This window comes from Phalaenopsis equestris, unplaced genomic scaffold (assembly GCF_001263595.1).
Source record: "Phalaenopsis equestris unplaced genomic scaffold, ASM126359v1 Scaffold000552, whole genome shotgun sequence".
Taxonomy (NCBI): domain Eukaryota; kingdom Viridiplantae; phylum Streptophyta; class Magnoliopsida; order Asparagales; family Orchidaceae; genus Phalaenopsis; species Phalaenopsis equestris.
This window is the reverse complement of record NW_018164992.1, coordinates 3,319,648-3,337,997: the sequence shown is the minus strand read 5'-3', so window position 1 is coordinate 3,337,997 and position 18,350 is coordinate 3,319,648. Positions and strand designations below refer to the sequence as shown.

Here is an 18,350-nt window from a genome sequence, read left to right as displayed (position 1 = left end):
CATTTTAACTTAAAATAATTAATAATAATATTTATTTCTAACATTTTTATATTAATTTTTTATACTATATTTGAAAAAAAACATATAAGAATTTGTGGGGCATAAATGTAAATATTAAAAATTAGGTTTAGATATGTAAATAAATAGGAATTAGTTGGTATGTATTTAAATGCTAAAACGAACAAAATAAGACTAAGCTCAATTCCTTCTCATCTTAAGGCTATTAAAAAGTTTGTTGTTTGCGAACAACTTGTATTCTGCTCGTGTTTGAATCTTTCATTAAGTAAAAGATTCGAGCATGAACAAATTTTGTAAACTCGAATTATAAATGAATCAAATACAAATAAAAATAAATTTAAACGAGCTAAATATGAACAATATAAACTTTAATAAGCTAAATACAAATAAATTTTGGGCTAACTCAAGCTGTGAAACCTCGTCCCTCAATATTGCTTGCATATTGTACAAATATGTACTTATAAAGTTGAATTAAAGAATCATGTCTTCAAAATTTTACCCCTATTTATTCTTATAATGACATATTTGTAAATATGTAATATTTTAATTTTCTTTGTTGCATATGCGGAAAAGACCGCACTAAACACTGTAGAAAGCACTCTCTCCACCGCAAAGCCGGCCATCTTCCTCCACCGCCCCACTCTCTCACATCAACGAAACCTTCCCGGCTTTCCGCGCGCTTGATTCCTTCTCAACCTTGTCAGTTTTCTAACCCTAGGGAGAGAAAAGTTACCCTAAACAAGCAAAATACGTTTCTTTAATTCGACCTCCATTGTCCAGAGTTCGGTGCTTTTCACTTTAGATCACTGTAAGTGCTTTTAGTTCAATGTTTCATTTCCTTTCCTTATTATCGCCAGGTTCGGAATTTGTTCGTAACTTAATTTTTTTGGGCTTTGTTTGCTGGTATGTTAGTTTTTTTTTGTTCTTAATCGCTAATTTGTTTGCATGCTGTAAAATTTTCTTGGACCAATCTTTTGTTTTTATTTGCTTGGCCCGGCTCAATGATTTGATGCTGATTCTGTAACGATTTAAAGCTGTTATATGCGGTTCATGTGTTGGTTTTGTTGGTTATGTTCTGTTGCGTGCCGATTTGTGTTTGTTGTCCTTTTCCTTCGAGTTTGGGTCTGGCCTGATTCCAAACCTGAAGCCCTACTCCATTTGTTCTAAAAATTGCGATTACCTTTTCTTTTTTTAATTTAGACGAAGTCAACTTTTGATTTACTAATATAAACGAAGTCAAATTTAACTAGGTTTAATTCTTGGTGTATTTATTATTAATTTTGTATTCGATCCTTTGGATTTTAGTGAAACATGGAGGTGCAGATAAGTAATGCTGCAGCCTTAGTGGACGGCAAGCCTGAGCTCTCACTTGATGGGTCGACGCCTCTCAATGTTTCTGCCATAGCAAGCGAGAGTACCGGTAATGACTTTTCTTCCAGCAGTCAGTCTTTAATTGTTGAGATGGATTCATATTTAGAAGAACTCAATGATCGTTTGATAGTTTCAAGAATGGTAAGCAATTCTGTTATCAAAGGGATGGTCAGTGCCGTGGAACAGGAGCTCGCTGAAAGAATTTCTTCAAAAGAAGGGATCACAAATTTTAAAAATAAGCTACGGAATCATGACGATGTTTTGGAAAATTGTAGAAAAAATATTGCTTCCTTGGAAGAATATAAACCTTTGATTTATGAGCAGGAGTCAAAGAAAGATATTCAAATTGATAATAGTACAGCCATGCTTCAAAACCTTGTTACCGATCTTCTCCATGAGTATGAAACAAGTGTCATTGATAAAAGAACAATTAAGAATGAGTTAAGGGAGAAGTGGCAGAGACAGTCCAATGAATTTGCTAATTTACGACAGGAACTTGATGATTTACACAAATCTTTTATCAGTTGGGAACAGGGATTAGTATTTCTACACATCGGTCATGAACATTTGGAAGAACAAAATGCATTGAAGAGGAAGGAACAGGTCCATTGGAAGCCAGTTGGAAACAATATTGCATCCTACGATGAGAATAATCCAATATTAATAGAGGAGGTTAAGGAACCTGAAATGCCTAATTTTGTTGATTCTCCCCAGTTCATGTCCATGGAGAAGGAGCTGCAGATACATTATTTCAAAACTGAAATGGCGAAGATGAAGAGACAACATGATGGTGCTTTGCAAGAGAAGACAGAGGAATTGTTCAGCCTTAAACGTCAGTTTTTCAAGGAGAAGGGTTCCAGTCATTTGAATTTTAAGAAAGATAAGGAAGTTGAGTTGATGAAGAAAAGAATTGCAGAAACCGTTTCCAAGTTGGATAACATTATTTTGGAAAACGAGAATCTGACTACTGTTTTTGTTGATGAAGGTTCATGCAGTTTTAGGGAGAAAATTGATGGTATCCTTTTAGAAAATCAGCGGCTAGTTTCTCTCTTAGCTGCTAAAAAGAAGGAAAATTTACCTGATTGCTCCAAGGTTTTGGATACTTCAAATCAATTGCCAAATATATTTGTTGGCTTGGAGCTTGTAGATCAGCTAGAAAAGCTCCAATGGGACATGGATGCTTTGAAGATTGAAATGAGTTATAAAGATGCCATAATTGAGTTTATTTTCAGTCAATTTTCTTGTGAACTTAGAGATAGCCTAGATGGCATGGAGATGGAAACCCAAATTGATAAATTTATTTACTCTTTTATACTTATAGAAGTTTTTAAAGATATCCTCTCCAGGATAAATTCTATTATCATGAAAGTTTATGAGGAGAATAGTTCAGTTTCGAAAGAACTTTCGGAGAAGAAAAAGGAATTATGCTTAGAAGTTGACAAGAACAAAATTTTGAAGCAGCAGATAGAGTCTTCTTCAATGCAAATGAAAATTAAGGAAAATATTGCATCAGATTTGGAGGCCGATGTAATTCAAAAAGTTGAGCAAATTAACTCAATATGCCTTGAATATGACGTGCTAAGGGACCAGGCCGTTAAGCAAGGCATGATTATAGAAGAGAGTAAAAAGGAATGTGATCTGTTAAAGTGCAGATTGGACGATAGATCTCATGAAATTGATCAACACCAAGCTGAGATAAAAAAGTTGAACCGGAATCTCAAGGCTCTTTCAGTTGCTTTATCAGATGTTGAGGAACAGAGGAGCATTCTGCAATCTGAGCTTGTGGAGAATCAAGCTGAACTTGCTTCACAATTCATAAAGGAAAAAGAGCAAAGAAAGCAGGTGGAATTATTACTTGGTTTCATTTCAGAGTTAGCGAAATCTTTGGAGGAGTTGGGACATAAGATACTTAATATTATGGAGTGTAATGAATCAAGGTGTGATTACATTCTTAATCGTTTGGTTTTAACTTTTAAATGCCTGACTAATTTATAATTCTTTTCTTGCTTCCGTAGGTTGAATTTTGACAGCTTTTGTGTTAATTATCTGAATTTTTTTCTTGCTCCCATGAATACTTGGCTCTGTTATCAAGTTGCTTATTATATATTTTTCCACGGGCTGAAATATTGCTTATGTTTTAGGATTCATCTCATTATCAGCAGATGCCTTTGATAGTCAATTTGAAGCGCTTCATACAAAGTTATGTTACTGAAACTAGATTCCAATTTGCAGCGCTTCATACAAAGTTATGCAACCAAATCTAGACTCCTCAATCTTTTGTCACGATTAGTGAACCATGAAATATTATGTTTTGTGTTTTTTTTTTCTTGGGGGCACTTACATTACTTATCACCCACTCTTTTGTATTTACGTACCCAAATCTTTCATATCGCATAAAAAATACCACAATTTTAATTAAAAAGTGAAATACACCTTTTCATACATAGGAAAAGTGACATGTATGTAAAAATTGAAGTTTACGTGTTAGATATGTAGATACATAAGAATTGAGTGGTATGCATGAAAATTTTTCTTTCTTTCTTTTGTTTTCATCTTCAGTTGAACATCATCATTCTATTTTTTCTCTGATTTATGCCTTATGAAGTGATGGAGTCTGTAGATACATGGTTGCAGAATGCTCTTGATTTTATATGCTTTACATTAATATATCGTGTCAGTGAATTAATGTAATACAAGCTTTATCTAAATAGATTACTATTTATACAGGATTCTAGTTTTAGTTGGTGGATATACTTTCACATGCAATTGCTGCATCAAATCAAAACATCCTTGCATGCCAGAAATTTCATGGTACTAGATGGAGGTTTTATAATCTTAACGTTGCAGGGACGCCCTACACCCACACAGATGAATTGCCCACAAGATATCTGAGACAATATTTTTTGCTTGAAAAGGCCAAATAGTGAAAAGGCTTGGGGCATAGCCTAGTTAAAACATTTGTGTTATGCCGTTTGAAAGTCACTATGATCCACCCTTCTATATTGCAGAAGTAGGCTGGATTACAATGCCTGAACCATATGCGTTGTTTCCTATGATGACAGGGGAGTTGGTAGGTGGTTGTGTTGATGAATAAATGATTAACGGTGTTGGTGTCTAGTAACAACAATAAAAGACGTGTTTGAGAACGAGCAATGATGAAAATCAATAGTCGACTGATGACTAATGTTAGGGGACATGTGATGGTGGTCTTCAGAGGATATTCTGATGCTGGTGATGGTGAGTGGGTGATGGTGGATGATTGATGACAGCATTAACGTAGGTTGAATTTCACGACTCAACTCTAGAACTTAGAATTAACTAAGACGGATACAGACGATTGGACGGTGAAATACACTAATTTTAACATTAATACATAATAACATTCACATAGAAAGAGCCATTAAATTCACAATACACATAAGAAATTCTCAAACAAAGTCATAAGATCATCCAGTCCAAAATAGAAGAACAAGTAAAACAATGAAAGGGATAAAATATAACAAATAAGCTGCTACCTATCATCAATCACACACAACAACAACTAAGCCTTAATCCCACTATGTGGGGTTAGCTACATGAATCCTTTTTCTCCATTTTGTCCTATTTAGTATCATATTTTCATTTAGTTCTAATAAATTAAGATCATTTTTTATACAATAAGTCCAAGTCTTCCTAGGTTCACCTCTGCCTTTCTTAACATAAGTCGAATCTAAAACATCTACTCTCCTAATCGGATCAGCAGATGGTCGACGCTTAATGTGACCAAACCATCTAAGACGACTTTATCTAATTTTGTCCTTTACAGTAGCTATACCAACCCTATCACAGATATATTCATTTCGCATTTTGTCTCTAAGCGTAAAGACACTCATCCACCTAATCATTCTCATCTCGGCAACACTTAACTTAGTTTTATGCTTCTCTTTTAAAGGCCAGCCAACATTCAGCGCCATAGAGCATTGCAGGTCTCACCACTGTCTTATAAAATTTTCCTTTCAATATAAACGATACTTTTCTATCACATAAAGGCCCGAAGCATTCCTCCATTTCAACAAACCAACTTGAATTCTACTATTAACACCCCCATTTGTATCACCATCGCTTTGAACAATAGACTCGAGATATTTAAATCGTTCACACATTTTAATAATTTGATTACCCAAAGTTTCAATTCTATCACTAGAGCTACTACTACTAAAATTAGATTCCATGTATTCAATTTTAGTTCTACATCAATCACACACATATTAGTAATTTTATTCTTTCTATATATATATATATATATATATTTTAGCAATCGATCTCACAAGCACCATCAAAACCTTTAATTTTTTTTTCCATAAAGACACAACTTTACCATTTTGTATCATGAGATACAATCTTTACCATTACTTTTACCTTTAACGTGCATGATTACAATAACACACTCCGCTACTATCATAGGAGGTGGTTCCTCATAAACTTAATTATTTATTATCTTTCCAAGCATGATATTATTCATATTGTGTAGACACTCAACAAAATGGGGCCGCGAAAAGAAAAAAATATATACATTTACTTGTAGTGGCCCGTGTTATTATGTTGTTTGATCACTTGCTTAACAAATTTGGGGGGTGGGGAGAGTCTTCTCACAACCACATACCTCATCAATATGATGCTAAGTCGAGTCCTAAATTTTCAAATTCCCTATAATAAACTCATGGAATTCTACTCACATATTTGATCTTTTTCTTTTGACTTGATGTTGAAGATTTTTGGTTGTTCTGTTTCTGTTCACATCCATCAACAACACCACACCAAACTTGATCCTAAGTCTCTTAGATGTATTTTTCAGGGTAACTCATCCAATAAAAAATGAACATCTACTACTCTTCAACCACTATAAAAAAATATACAACTCAATAGATGTTATTTTCTTTGAGAATCAATCTTTTTTTTACAAAGCTAAAATTTAGGGGGAGAACTTGAGAGTATTAGATTTCTGATTTTTTTTAAGATACTCCTATCACGATCCGACTTTGGGCTTAGAATTAACTAAGACGGGAACAACTATCGGACAATATTAGCATTTAAATAACTATCTACCTATTTTTTAAAACTTTCAAAATATAAAAGAGCCAATAATATCCACAAAGTGCAATAAAATAAAGCATCCAAAAGCAATATAATTTAAAAACAACAAATCAAACCAGTATGTAATAGTATAACACTATTTGAAGGAAACATTACAAAGAAACTATCATCATAAATATCTAACGACAGTGGTCTTCCTTTAGTAAATCAAGTTTCTCTTATCAAACATATTAACTTATAAATTTTATTTTTCTGAAAGAAACTATTAATTGCAATAAAAAGTTTGACTTAGTAAACAATTACAATCATAATTTGTATTAAATTATCATGTCAATATGTTATGTATGAATGAAGAAAATGCATTTCATTATTTTATAAAACTTTTAAGTTTTCATATTAAATTTATCTTTTCTCATTTTATTTTAGGTACCTATCATTTTTAACTTCTTTAAGAGTCATGATAGAACTACTGTCATACCCAAATACATCCTAAAAAGTACTCGTAAGTACCTTAAAAAATGTACCCGAAAATACCCTAAAAAATATATCTAAGATACCCTCAAATTGCCCCCAAAGGTACATCTTTATCATTTGCTTTAATGTGCACGAGTATATCGTATCGCCTGCTAGTACTATCTAAGGATAATTTGTTTAACTAAACATTTATATTTCATTTCATTTAAATCTAAAATTATTTAAACTGTAGTTTTACATGTCTGTTATTTTCTTTTCATTTGTGATAACATTTCAAACTTTCAAATGCAAGACATGAATAAAATATTTATTTTAAGCTATTTGATAACGCAATTTTTCATTTAATAAAATATTAATTTAATGCATAAAAGAAAATACTTTCTCACTTTACTTGATGTGATAACCCTCATAAATTTTAAATCTTTTGAAAAAGATGTTCTTTATTCCCTAAAAATTTAGAACATGATATTAACATTTGTTTACTTACATTTATCCTGCTAAATATTTTGAAAACTAATAAAACCTTAAACATACATTTTTTTCTTCTTTCAATAAATTCCTCAATATATAACTGAGCAAAATTTCCTCGATTTCTTGATATCTATCATTAATAGAATTCACTATTACTAATTGATAAATGTTGAATTGAAGAATTGTTTATTAATTCATTAATACTCATAAAAAAATTTAAACACGATTCAATTTACTATTTAACAAAAAAATTAAACTCTCACTTACTACCTAGATCGATCTCTTTTCTCCTTGGCTTGCCCATTTCACCAACTCCTCTTTCCAAGCCAAAATTTTTATATTTAGAGTTTTGAATGAATAAAATATTACATTAATTGTATAAACATACCCTCTCTCTCTCTCTCTCTCTCTCTCTCGTGCGCGTGCACACACATACACATATATTCATCTAATAAGTTAATTAATTTAATAAAATATTAAGCATACATTCATAAAGTTTTCGGCCTTAGCCCTAACTCACGCACAATACCACATTCCCTCCTTCGATCGCAGTTCGACCCAGGGAAGCACACACGAGCACCACAAATCTCGTTCTCCTCACCTTTCTCCTTCAGCCTCGTCCAACCCTAGTAGAGCACACGAGGCTTCTGCTCTTTCCTCCACGTCGCGTCTCGACCCGATGAGCTCCCTCCTCCCTTCGGCCTCGACTCGCCCCAAAGCAGCGCAGAGTCTTTTTGCTTCCTCCAACGTCTTCTTCTTCCTGCTCTTCTTTCCTCTCCTTCGAAGAAGACCTGACACAAAATGCTGCTTCCTCCTCTTCCTCTGCATGCAGAGTTCTGCCTTGGTCGTGGCTTCCTTTGCACGTGAAGGCGGGCACAACTTCTTCCCTTTTCTTTTAACCTACTTCTCTCATAGATAAGTCACTCAACCTCTCCTATTCTTCTCCTTCGACTTCCTTCCTCGGTTAGGGCATTGCCACACTTCAAGCACGAAGAAACATTGACTACTCACACAAGCTTACATGTCGTATCAATAACATTACAAAATTGAGTTTCGTTTGTCGATCCCGTAGGGGACGAGATGAATCCAAATTCGAAAAATGTTCCAGTTTACTAATATTGGACCTAGCCTGAAATGTTGAAATTTTCGAAGTTGGACAAAAATTCATATCTTAAAGATCAAAACCTATGTTATCAAGCCACAAAGGGAGAATTCGATGATTTAAGTGCTGTCCAAATTCTCTTTTGAAGTGGTTATGTAAGGATACAAGCCTAGCAAAATGATTCAAAAGAAAGTGTCAAACAAGAGAAAAATCTTCCTTATCTCCTTCCGGTAGTCTAAGGAATTTTGACAATTTCACTAGTTTAGTTCCCTAAAGCCAGTGAAAGACCCAAGAAATACACGATCCCTATTTAGTTTGCACAAATTCAAACTCAATATTTCTATTCAGATGAATTTTTGTGGTTAAATTTGTCGTTCCTCTTAAATGTCTTTCAAAATTCTAAGATCACGATTAATTTTAACGAATTGACTGGCCAAGTTAAAAGTAATTAAATATCTGTAAGTTGATTCAACACTATTTTAAAAGTTTACACAAAGAACCACAACTCAATACCAAACAAACTTCACTACACTTCCACAACAATGAAGAACAAAAAAGTCTACTCACTAAGCATGCCAAATTTCATCAACACAAACATTGCATTAAAAAAAGAAATCATATACAAGAGTTTAACATATTGATCATAGAAAAACCTACAAAAATTTAGAATACTTATCTCATTCCAATCCCAAGTAGGCTGATGGAATTACAAGCACACTTATATTTTATGACTCTCTCTCTCTTCAACTCACTTAATTGCAAAAATGATCTTCTCTGGCAATCTCCACAAGTTTTCCACACTTAGAAAAATCAGAAAAAGCTTCTCTCTAGTCGTTTGCATCGTTTTTATTCTTCTCCCGGCGAAGAGACGCGCCCTAACTGTAGAAGCCATCAATTTTTGCAAACTAACGCCTAGGTGCCAAATACAATTTCTAGTTTGGGCTTCGAGCTCCTAGGCACACATGTCGCAGTGCCTAGACACATACTTATTCGGCTCTCAAGTTTTCTGAGCAAAAACTTGGGGGGTGGGGGGTTGGGGGGCGACGCCTAGGTGGCCTTGGGCAATGCCTAGACGCCCAATCTCTAGCGCCGAAGTGGCCATGTCACGGCGCGTACTTTCCAATCGCTCGGTTTGCAACACGTTCATGAGCATTCCTTTGGATTTACTTTTCTTCAATCCCCTTTTTTATATATAGATATTCCCTTTTTAACTCATGATAAAGAATTATTATATCTGGATTAGGTTTTAATGATTTTGAATTCTACTATCCTTTCCGTAGATTTAAATTTTCATAACATCTGTTTCCCGTTTAATACTTGTGACTTGTAAATTAATAACTTTAAACTCTATTCAATAGAGACCAGACCTTTAAAATTATCAATCCATTAATAATTAATTAACCTTACAACTAGATTATCCTAGAATTGATTACTTAGATTTGATTGGCTTTTGTCAAATAACAAAGTTCAAGTTCCAACTAATTCAGTTTAACTCTACTAGATACATATGTCATAAAATTAGATTGCTTCGGTCTTTAACCTAATCCCACCTTGATTAAATGAAAAATAAAAAAAATTACGCTTCAAACTACAATAAAGGGCAAATAACCTTAAGTGACCTGGTATTTCCCTCAAACTTATTTTGCATTAGCACAACAAAATGATTTTTACAACAAGGAATATAACATTTATAAAATGACCACGCCATACAACATGTTTCACTAAGCACATAATTATATATGAAGGTGTGCAATCTGCACAAAAGTACGTGAAAATGATGCAAATCGCAACAATATCTCAGATCATGAAATTTAAAGCACAATCACATCAAACTTCCACTTATTAATTACAACACCAACATAAAATATCCTCAGTGCAGTAAACATAATAGCCAAACAAATAAACATGCTGAGTTTTGATACTGCAGAAAAAATCTAACAAACATAAAAGAACAACAGAAAACAACACAATCAATCGTAACAGAAGCACAAAATCAGTCCTCTTTCAGGAGCAAATCGCATCAATCTTTTTCTTCTTTTTCAGAATCCTCCATCGGTCGGCGGATGCTGTCGTAAACAGTATACGATGGATGAGTAGGAAAAACCACCGGATCCAGCCCTCCCAACCATTGGTTTCTGCGGTACATCTCCAGCTGGGCAGCATGATAATCAACAAGGTAATCAATCTGCATCTTGTTTTTCAAATCCATATGATGGCAGCGATCTGCTAAAACATACACCTCCGACTGAATGATGGAGGTGTCTTCCGCAAGAGTTTCTAGATGCTAAAAGACAGAAGCAGTGGAAGTAAAAGGGCGAGGTCTAGAAGAGGAAGAGGGACGTGCAGAACTCTCACCTGCCCGTATAACAAAGAAGTTTTACCATACACCCCTATGTTCTTCTTCGCGATTTTCTTGGTAAGAGGCAACTGTTCCTCCCAACTCTCATATTGTACACTATTCTCAAGACAGAGTGAAGATGACAGAAGGATGCCCAACCCGATGGTGGACCCACCTCTCAACATGTTTTTAATAGATTGATTAATAATGTCCCCAACATCAATAGTTTTATCCTCTTGAATGCAATAGTTGATGATAGCATGCCTTAGGTCACCTCGCCCAAATTTGTAAAAGGGAGGAGCTTAGCAGAAATGAAATAATGCTAAGCTTTGGACTCGACATTCAAAGCAGCAGCAAGGAAGTTGATTTTCTTGTTCTACCTAACTTTCCACTCTCCTCTTCTATTGGTCAAGAACTCAATAATTTCATCCAATTCCTAGTCCGTGGGCCCGAAATTGAAGTAGAAATCACTGGGCCGGTTTAGTAAGGAATAGAGGGCATTAATCTGCTCAGATAATTCACTTCCCTCCCTCTCACAAACCCCTTATCATTAAAAGATTCCTTAAGGTTCGCGACCCTAACCACTAGAATAACCGTAACATTGGTTTTGAAGCAAAAATTTTCCCTCTTTCTCATATCAATAACTCCTTGAACCTTCCCCCTAGGCTGGATAAATACTCGCTCTGGAATAAATTTCCTTGACAAAGAAATTCTTGTAGCGCTCTTCTGCTTGAGCGCTAACATATTTTTTGGCATCATAGGGCACTCTTGATTTTCCACCCTTGGTCTTAGGAGCCATGAATGAGAGATTCAAGTAAAAATCAAACTGATCAAACTAATGATGAAAATCTTAAACGCAAGAGAGTTTACAGAAGGAGAAAGCTAGACAAATCTCACGACAAACACGAAATGAAGGAGGAAGACTGAAAGGATTGAGGTTAAGGAAGGAATGTTACCCAATAAGCACTTGATCTATCCCACCCTTCTTCAAGCAAAGCTGAGATTTTTGGACCCCTAGGGCTTTAGGTCGAAGGATTTGGGCAAAAGGAGGGAGAAGATGAAACGAGTGGAAGAAATCACTTCCACCAGTAAAATTGTTTTTTTATTCAGATCGGGGTGACTAGGCGCCTGGGTGCAGCGCTTGGGCGCTACACCAGATTTGTCCAGAATAGAAGCAGCGCCTAAGCACCGCGCCCACGTGTAGAGCCTAAGCTTTAGTGGTGCCTGACTTATGATTATGAATTTATGATATTATGGTGGTTTTATTGGCTTCACACAGCTTCAATGCATGCATCTGTTCTTTTCTTTTCATGATTGTATGTTATGTTAGAACAATTTGGTCTGCAACTTACACTTAAAAGAAAAGTGTTTTACTGTTTTTAACTTTAAACTTATGCTAGGCGCATGAGGATGTGCCTACGTTTTTGGAACTATGTGATTAGGATTGTAATAAAAATCTCTTTTTGCATATTTGGGCGAACTTTATCACATTTTTATCTCCACCTATCAGCATTATGAAGAATTACAATCTTTGTAGTGAACTGAGTTCTCCCTTTCATTTTCAGGTTAAAGGTGCTAAGTTTTCAATGTGTTGAGCTCTCACACAAGGCCAAGAAATTTCTTTCGTACAAAGAACTGTTTGAAAGAAGATGTGAAGATCTTCAGAAGGCTGAAATTGAGGTACATGCTTTTCCAGTGTCTCTTTTTATGTTAAAAAATTGCTAATCTGAATGGGGAAGTTTGAAATTTGATGTTTGGTCCACAAACCAAGCATGAAATATAGGTTAAAATTATGGAAATATGAATGATAGATAATGAATAAATTCGAGGATCTTAGTTACTAGAGAAGACATGCAATCTATAACACTTTTTGCAGCATTCATAATGTTGAACTCCAATGTTTGGCATATGGGAAATAATGATAATGATTTTTATTTCATGATTAAAATTATTGTATGAATTACTTTTATTCATTTGCATCTTGAATATTCAAAACATTTTAAGGGTGTCTAGGATTTAAATTTATATCTAGCATCAATTTAGAGTTATTAGTGATTCAGTTATGCTGCAAATTTGCATGGTTTTGTTGGAAGGCAAGCTATTAATCTTAAAATAACTATTTACTACCTTTAATTAAAATTGGAAAAGACTAGAAAATCTATTCCAGTGGAAAAACAACGGATTTCTAATAGTATTAGCAATAAGAACTAAAAAAATATGAAAGCCACATACTGACTGACGTGGATAGAAAGAAAATTGATTTTATTAGACTTAATTCATACTTTCAATCCATAATGATACAAGAGAGAAGAGGGAGCGAGGAAGAAAGGTTAAAAAAAGGAAATAAACCTCAGGTTTGAAAAAGATCACCTTTCCTTGAAATTTTGGTTAATGGTTTAAAGTATGGTTAAAAGAAGAATAATTTGTAATTCCAAAAGCAATTTTATTCATGATAATGAATTATTTTTATAAAAATAAACTATCAGAAACTAAATCTCATGAATTCATGAAATGATTGAACTTTTTTGTTTGAAAAAGAAATTAGATCTTAGCAAATTTCGTGTATGAAGAAAAGAAGAGGAAGATGGAGAAAGTAAAAGGTAAAGTAATTAATAAACTAGCATCTTGCTTGAACAAGATCTCTCCTGGAATGCTAAGTTTTACACTTGGTAAAGGACTAGACTTAGTGAAGAAGAATAATGTGCACATCAAAATCAATTTTATTCTAGACAAAGAAACTCTTTTTCTTGCCTCAATTATCCATTTGTAAATATCTTGAAGCACCAAATAGGTTAAGGTAGCACCGCCAAAATATTTTTTTTGGGAGAAACTATAGAACTACAACCCATCCTATGAAAATATATTGTGAAATAGTATAGTGAAGCCCCTCAGGTTCTGCACAATAAAGTAGGTATGTCCTATTAAGGTTTTATTAAACTTTTTTAAAGGGGCTAAGCTTGCTATAGCTTATATAATTAAAATGGTTCAAACAATTTACACATTACATGCTATTCGGGGCCCATTTAAACCTACATTTTAACATAAACAAATGTTAACCTATTTTTAAGTAATAATAAAATAAATAAAAAGGATAAGATTTTAATCACAAAAATAAAAGATATTAAACATTATAAGAAAGATCTACGAAACTAAATCGACGTAGTAAAACAACAATGTATTGTTGGCATGAAATGAAGCAACAAAATATTGTATATAAGCCACGTCTTTGTATCATGATAAATTCAAATGCCCTATACAACATTAAAATGACGGCGTACTACATTTCATTTCAAACTTGTTTTAACTATCAAAATAAATTAACAACAAATTATAGCAGTTAAAATCATTTGCATTGGCCTCCTGTGCCTTGAATTATGTTATTGAACTTAATTTAAGAGGCCTATGTTCCATTACTAAGACTCAGTTGCTCTAGAAGTTTTGATGTAGGCTTGAAGAGGAAGCCTTATTGCTTGCAACACCTATCTCTGCAAGTATAAACAAATGATTTATGAGTAACAAGACACTTTACTGGCTCTTAAGCAATCTGAAGCTTCTGAACTCAGATTGATCGGATGAAATTTTAAATAAAATAAATAAGAAACTAATCTAAACAGACGCTTAAATAGTTTTTGACTGTTACTGGACAATTGTTAAGAAAAAAAAAAAAAAAATAGCATCTTTAGTATGGTAATGCAAGTTAAGCTATTTAAAAATATTTGCATCATCTAACCTAAAGAAAATCCAGGTATTTGCATATTTGCATCCAAACAGCAGCACAACCTATGTTTAAGGGAAGAAAGAGATAAGAAAAAAATAATTCTGAAAATATGTAGAAAATCACGAAGTGTCTTTAAAAATATCCAAAAATTCAAACAACAACATATTGAAATTGTTCTGTTTAAATTATTTAAAAAAATAGATGTAGGGTGTTGAATTCGAACCTGTACCATTTCTATACAATAAAACACGCATAATCACATAAACACACAAGATTTTTGTAATTTAAACATATATATACATATATATATATATATATGATTTATAATTCGAGCTTAAAAAATTTATCTATTTTCGGTTGGTTTACTTCATGAAAGATTCGAACACGAGCTACTTAACGAGCCGAACAGGAACTGTTCACAAACAACTAGCTTTTTTTACAGCCCTATGGACAAATAGAGCTCATTCACAAATTTTCTTAAAAAAACAAAATTATATATTTAAAACATCAAAATCAGGAAAGGAAAAACAACCCATCTTAAGTGAAACCCTCAACTGGATCAATGCTCTTAATATAAACCTTCTTGTGAAGATAGCTGCAAACTTTTCCTAAACTTGGCCAAAAAGCATAAAAACACACTAAAAAGGCTCCATTGGTTGAACTCCGCCCTGTTTTATCGAATGCTAATTGCTGACTTTCCCTCGAACTTCATTGTCACCTTTGAGGTCTTCTTCCTATCTTAGTAAAAGTCTAACAAGTCCACCCACTTGAATTGAATCCCATTGTAGCCAGTGTGGGCTTCAAGCCAGTCATAGTGGATGTTGGTCTGCTTGTTAAAGCAGATGATGAAATTGCCATCGGAGTAATTCGTATTAATCTCTTATTAAGTTGCTTGCTCAGACTTCACCAGGCTTAAAAGTGTTGAACTAAATAAGTATTAATAATTTTCAATTGGATTCATATGTAATAAAAATTAAACTTAATTTACCCAAGCTTAAAATGATCAGCCCAAACTAGTATTATTAAGTTTCAATTAGTCTCATATGTAATAAAAATTAGATGAGTTGAGCTAGCCCAACTTGTTAATATTTGGTTCATTCATACTAGATCATATCAGGGCCGGACGAGCCTAATTAACAACACTACAAAGAATCGAAGGAAACCTGGCTGGTGAAATAGAAACACAACTACAAGAACCAGTTATATGCAAGATGCACAATTTATGGAATCTAGACTTTGCAATTTGCAACCCTTGCAAAAAATCCGCACATCTCAGTTAGCTTTAGAATAAAGTAAGATTTACATGCATATTAATTAATTTCTGTGTATTTACTTATCTAATACGTAAACTTGAATTTTTACATGCCACCTTATCTATCATGAAAATATTTATTTATCTTTTTAAAAGTTAAAATAACGATATTTTTGATGTGATATGAAAGATTTGGGTGGTCCAAATGTAAGATGTAAAATTTAAGTGTTAGATTTGTAAATACATAGGACGTGGTTGGTATGTATGTAAATGACCCTAGAATAAAATAGGATAACAACATCCCTACGAAGGTCGTTCATTATTGACGTGTAATGCTGCCTTTGACCCACTTAACTAATTAAAAACATTCAAAATTCAAAATATAAAAATAAAAATTTACAATTTAGATTGAAAATTCAAAATGATTCTCGTCATTGCACTTACAAAATAGGTAAGCAATTTAACCAATGAATAAGTAGACTTCACAAATATGTAATCAAAAGTTTCCTTGTACATGGTCAAGTAGAGCAATGGTTGTCAACAAAGCTCATTGTTTGAAAGCAGCCCATGTTTGACTCGTTAATTAGCTCGTGTTCGAATCGTTCGTTAAGTAAGCGAGTCAAACACGTACAAACTTTTAAGCTCAAATTACAAACGAGTTGAACTTGAACAACCTTTTATTCTATCATGCTTGGCTCGTTTTATGACTAAGCTGAAATCACCATAATTTGTGTGGTTATGTGGTATTGTCTCTTATATTGCATAGTAATGGTGCAAATTTGAATCTAGCTCTCTACATTTATTTTTCTAATTAATTTAAACTAGCTAATTTGAGTTGAACATAAGCTAAAAATGAATACAAATATTTTTCGAGCCGAACAAGAATAGTCACTGTTCGTGAGCCATTTCGAACATGAGCCAATTTTGAACAAAAAAAAAACAAAAAAACAAGCCGAACATGAACACACGTTCAGCTCGCTCGAGCTCTGACTCGTTTACATCCCTAAGTAGAGCCTGCTGCCGACTTGTACTGAATTCATGGTTTTGGGTCTTCTTTTCCTCTTTATAATGCTATTAGTATTTTTGTTTTTTGCTTGCATTTCAGGTTGATCTTTTAGCTGACGAGGTTGATAATCTGATCTCTCTTCTTGGCAAGATATACTTGGCCCTTGACCATTATTCTTCTGTGCTACAATATTATCCTGGGGTAATTGTTTTACTATTGATTATTATTATTATGCTTTATGATGTGAATGTCCCCAATTATGGTATATGACTATTAAGGAAGATGTGCATACATACCACTCAATTCCTATGTAATTGCATATCTAACACTCAAAGTTCAATTGTTAAATACATACAATTTTACCTATACATAAAAAGGTGTATTTCACTTTCTGAAAGTTTTAATGGTGGTATTTTTAATGTGATATGAAAGTTTGGCTGTCATAAATGTAAAAGTAATGTCTAGGTGTTAGATATGTAAATGCATTGGAATTGGGTGGTATATATGTAAATGCTTCTTCTTTATATTGATCAGTTTAACTTATTGCAGGTCATGCAGATTCTGAATCTGATTAGAAGAGAAATCAAAGGCGAATGCTAAATCATTTTCACAAGTTTGCGGTTCACTGAGTCCAGTTTTTGCCTCTAATTTTGTAGTCAGGAGATAGGAAGTTTTTCTTTTTATTTTAATTAATATATTATTATATATTTTTAATGAAAAGCTTTTTGAAATGTAGGTGGATGGGTAGAATTTTGATGGTTTCCTTACTTTAGAAGAAGCTATAATATGAATATTAGTCAATAAAATACAGAACTGAATTGAAATGGCTGTTACTGTATAATGTGGTTTTGAATTTTGCATGGAACTAATTTCCGGTTTTTTTTCTACAGTTGGATTTCTGTACAGTTGTTTTGATTCTCTACGGTTGAATGATGGTTAAGTGTATGAGTATATGAGCGGTAGTCCAAATCCAGCCATAAAATTGTGATTGAATGGCTGATTATGATTTATATTTGATATGTTATCATGAAATTTCACCATTTGACATGAATTTCGAGACATTTTTTGGGTTCAAATTGATAATTGTTTAGAGTTCTGATTTCGGCAAGATTATTGTCAAACCGACCTTACCGATAAGATGAATCCAATGATATCAAAATTAGTTCAATCCGAGTCCAATCAAGCCATTAAATCACATTTGGAGGTTTTGTGCTGTTAATTCGAGAGTAAAATGAACTTTAAATTTGATGTACTTATATTCAAATTGATTGTCTTAATCAGTGGAATTCAATGTGCCCAAGATCGCTCGATTTTGAGGTTATTATGGCCCTTAAATCTGTAAAATGCCCCTGTGATTAAGGGCAATTAGTTGGACTATTCGATTGGGTGGTTATGTGAGTTATTCGCTAAATGACCAGAATGCCTCTCCCATGAAGCTTATAAGTAAAACTTATTTTTTCATTTGGAGGAGAGAGGAATCAATTTTTAGTGTTGTTCTGGGTTGAAAACCCAACGATAATTTTGGTT

The 18,350-nt window shown here is 33.5% G+C and overlaps 1 protein-coding gene across 2 annotated transcripts; it reads left to right on the top strand.

Annotated features, from left to right (window-relative positions):
* The first annotated feature begins 546 nt into the window (after window positions 1-546).
* Window positions 547-17,636, top strand: LOC110029244 (WPP domain-associated protein-like). 2 transcript variants are annotated; one of them, XM_020731444.1, is made up of 6 exons: window positions 547-826; window positions 1,324-1,438; window positions 1,520-3,326; window positions 12,413-12,527; window positions 16,923-17,024; window positions 17,373-17,636. In XM_020731444.1, the coding sequence occupies exons 2-6, from the start codon at window positions 1,330-1,332 to the stop codon at window positions 17,421-17,423; spliced, it is 2,184 nt and encodes a 727-aa protein (XP_020587103.1). In that variant the 5' UTR covers window positions 547-826; window positions 1,324-1,329; the 3' UTR covers window positions 17,424-17,636. The 2 variants fall into 2 exon arrangements, with proteins under 2 accessions (XP_020587103.1, XP_020587102.1); XM_020731443.1 differs by having other exon boundaries at window positions 1,324-3,326.
* Window positions 17,637-18,350: the final 714 nt, after the last annotated feature.

Coding starts and splice junctions, on each gene's coding strand:
- LOC110029244 (XM_020731443.1), top strand. CDS start 1,330: ATGGAGGTGCAGATAAGTAATGCTGCAGCCTTAGTGGACGGCAAGCCT. Junction 3,327..12,412: donor ATGGAGTGTAATGAATCAAG/GTGTGATTACAT, acceptor TTTCATTTTCAG/GTTAAAGGTGCTAAGTTTTC. Junction 12,528..16,922: donor TTCAGAAGGCTGAAATTGAG/GTACATGCTTTT, acceptor CTTGCATTTCAG/GTTGATCTTTTAGCTGACGA.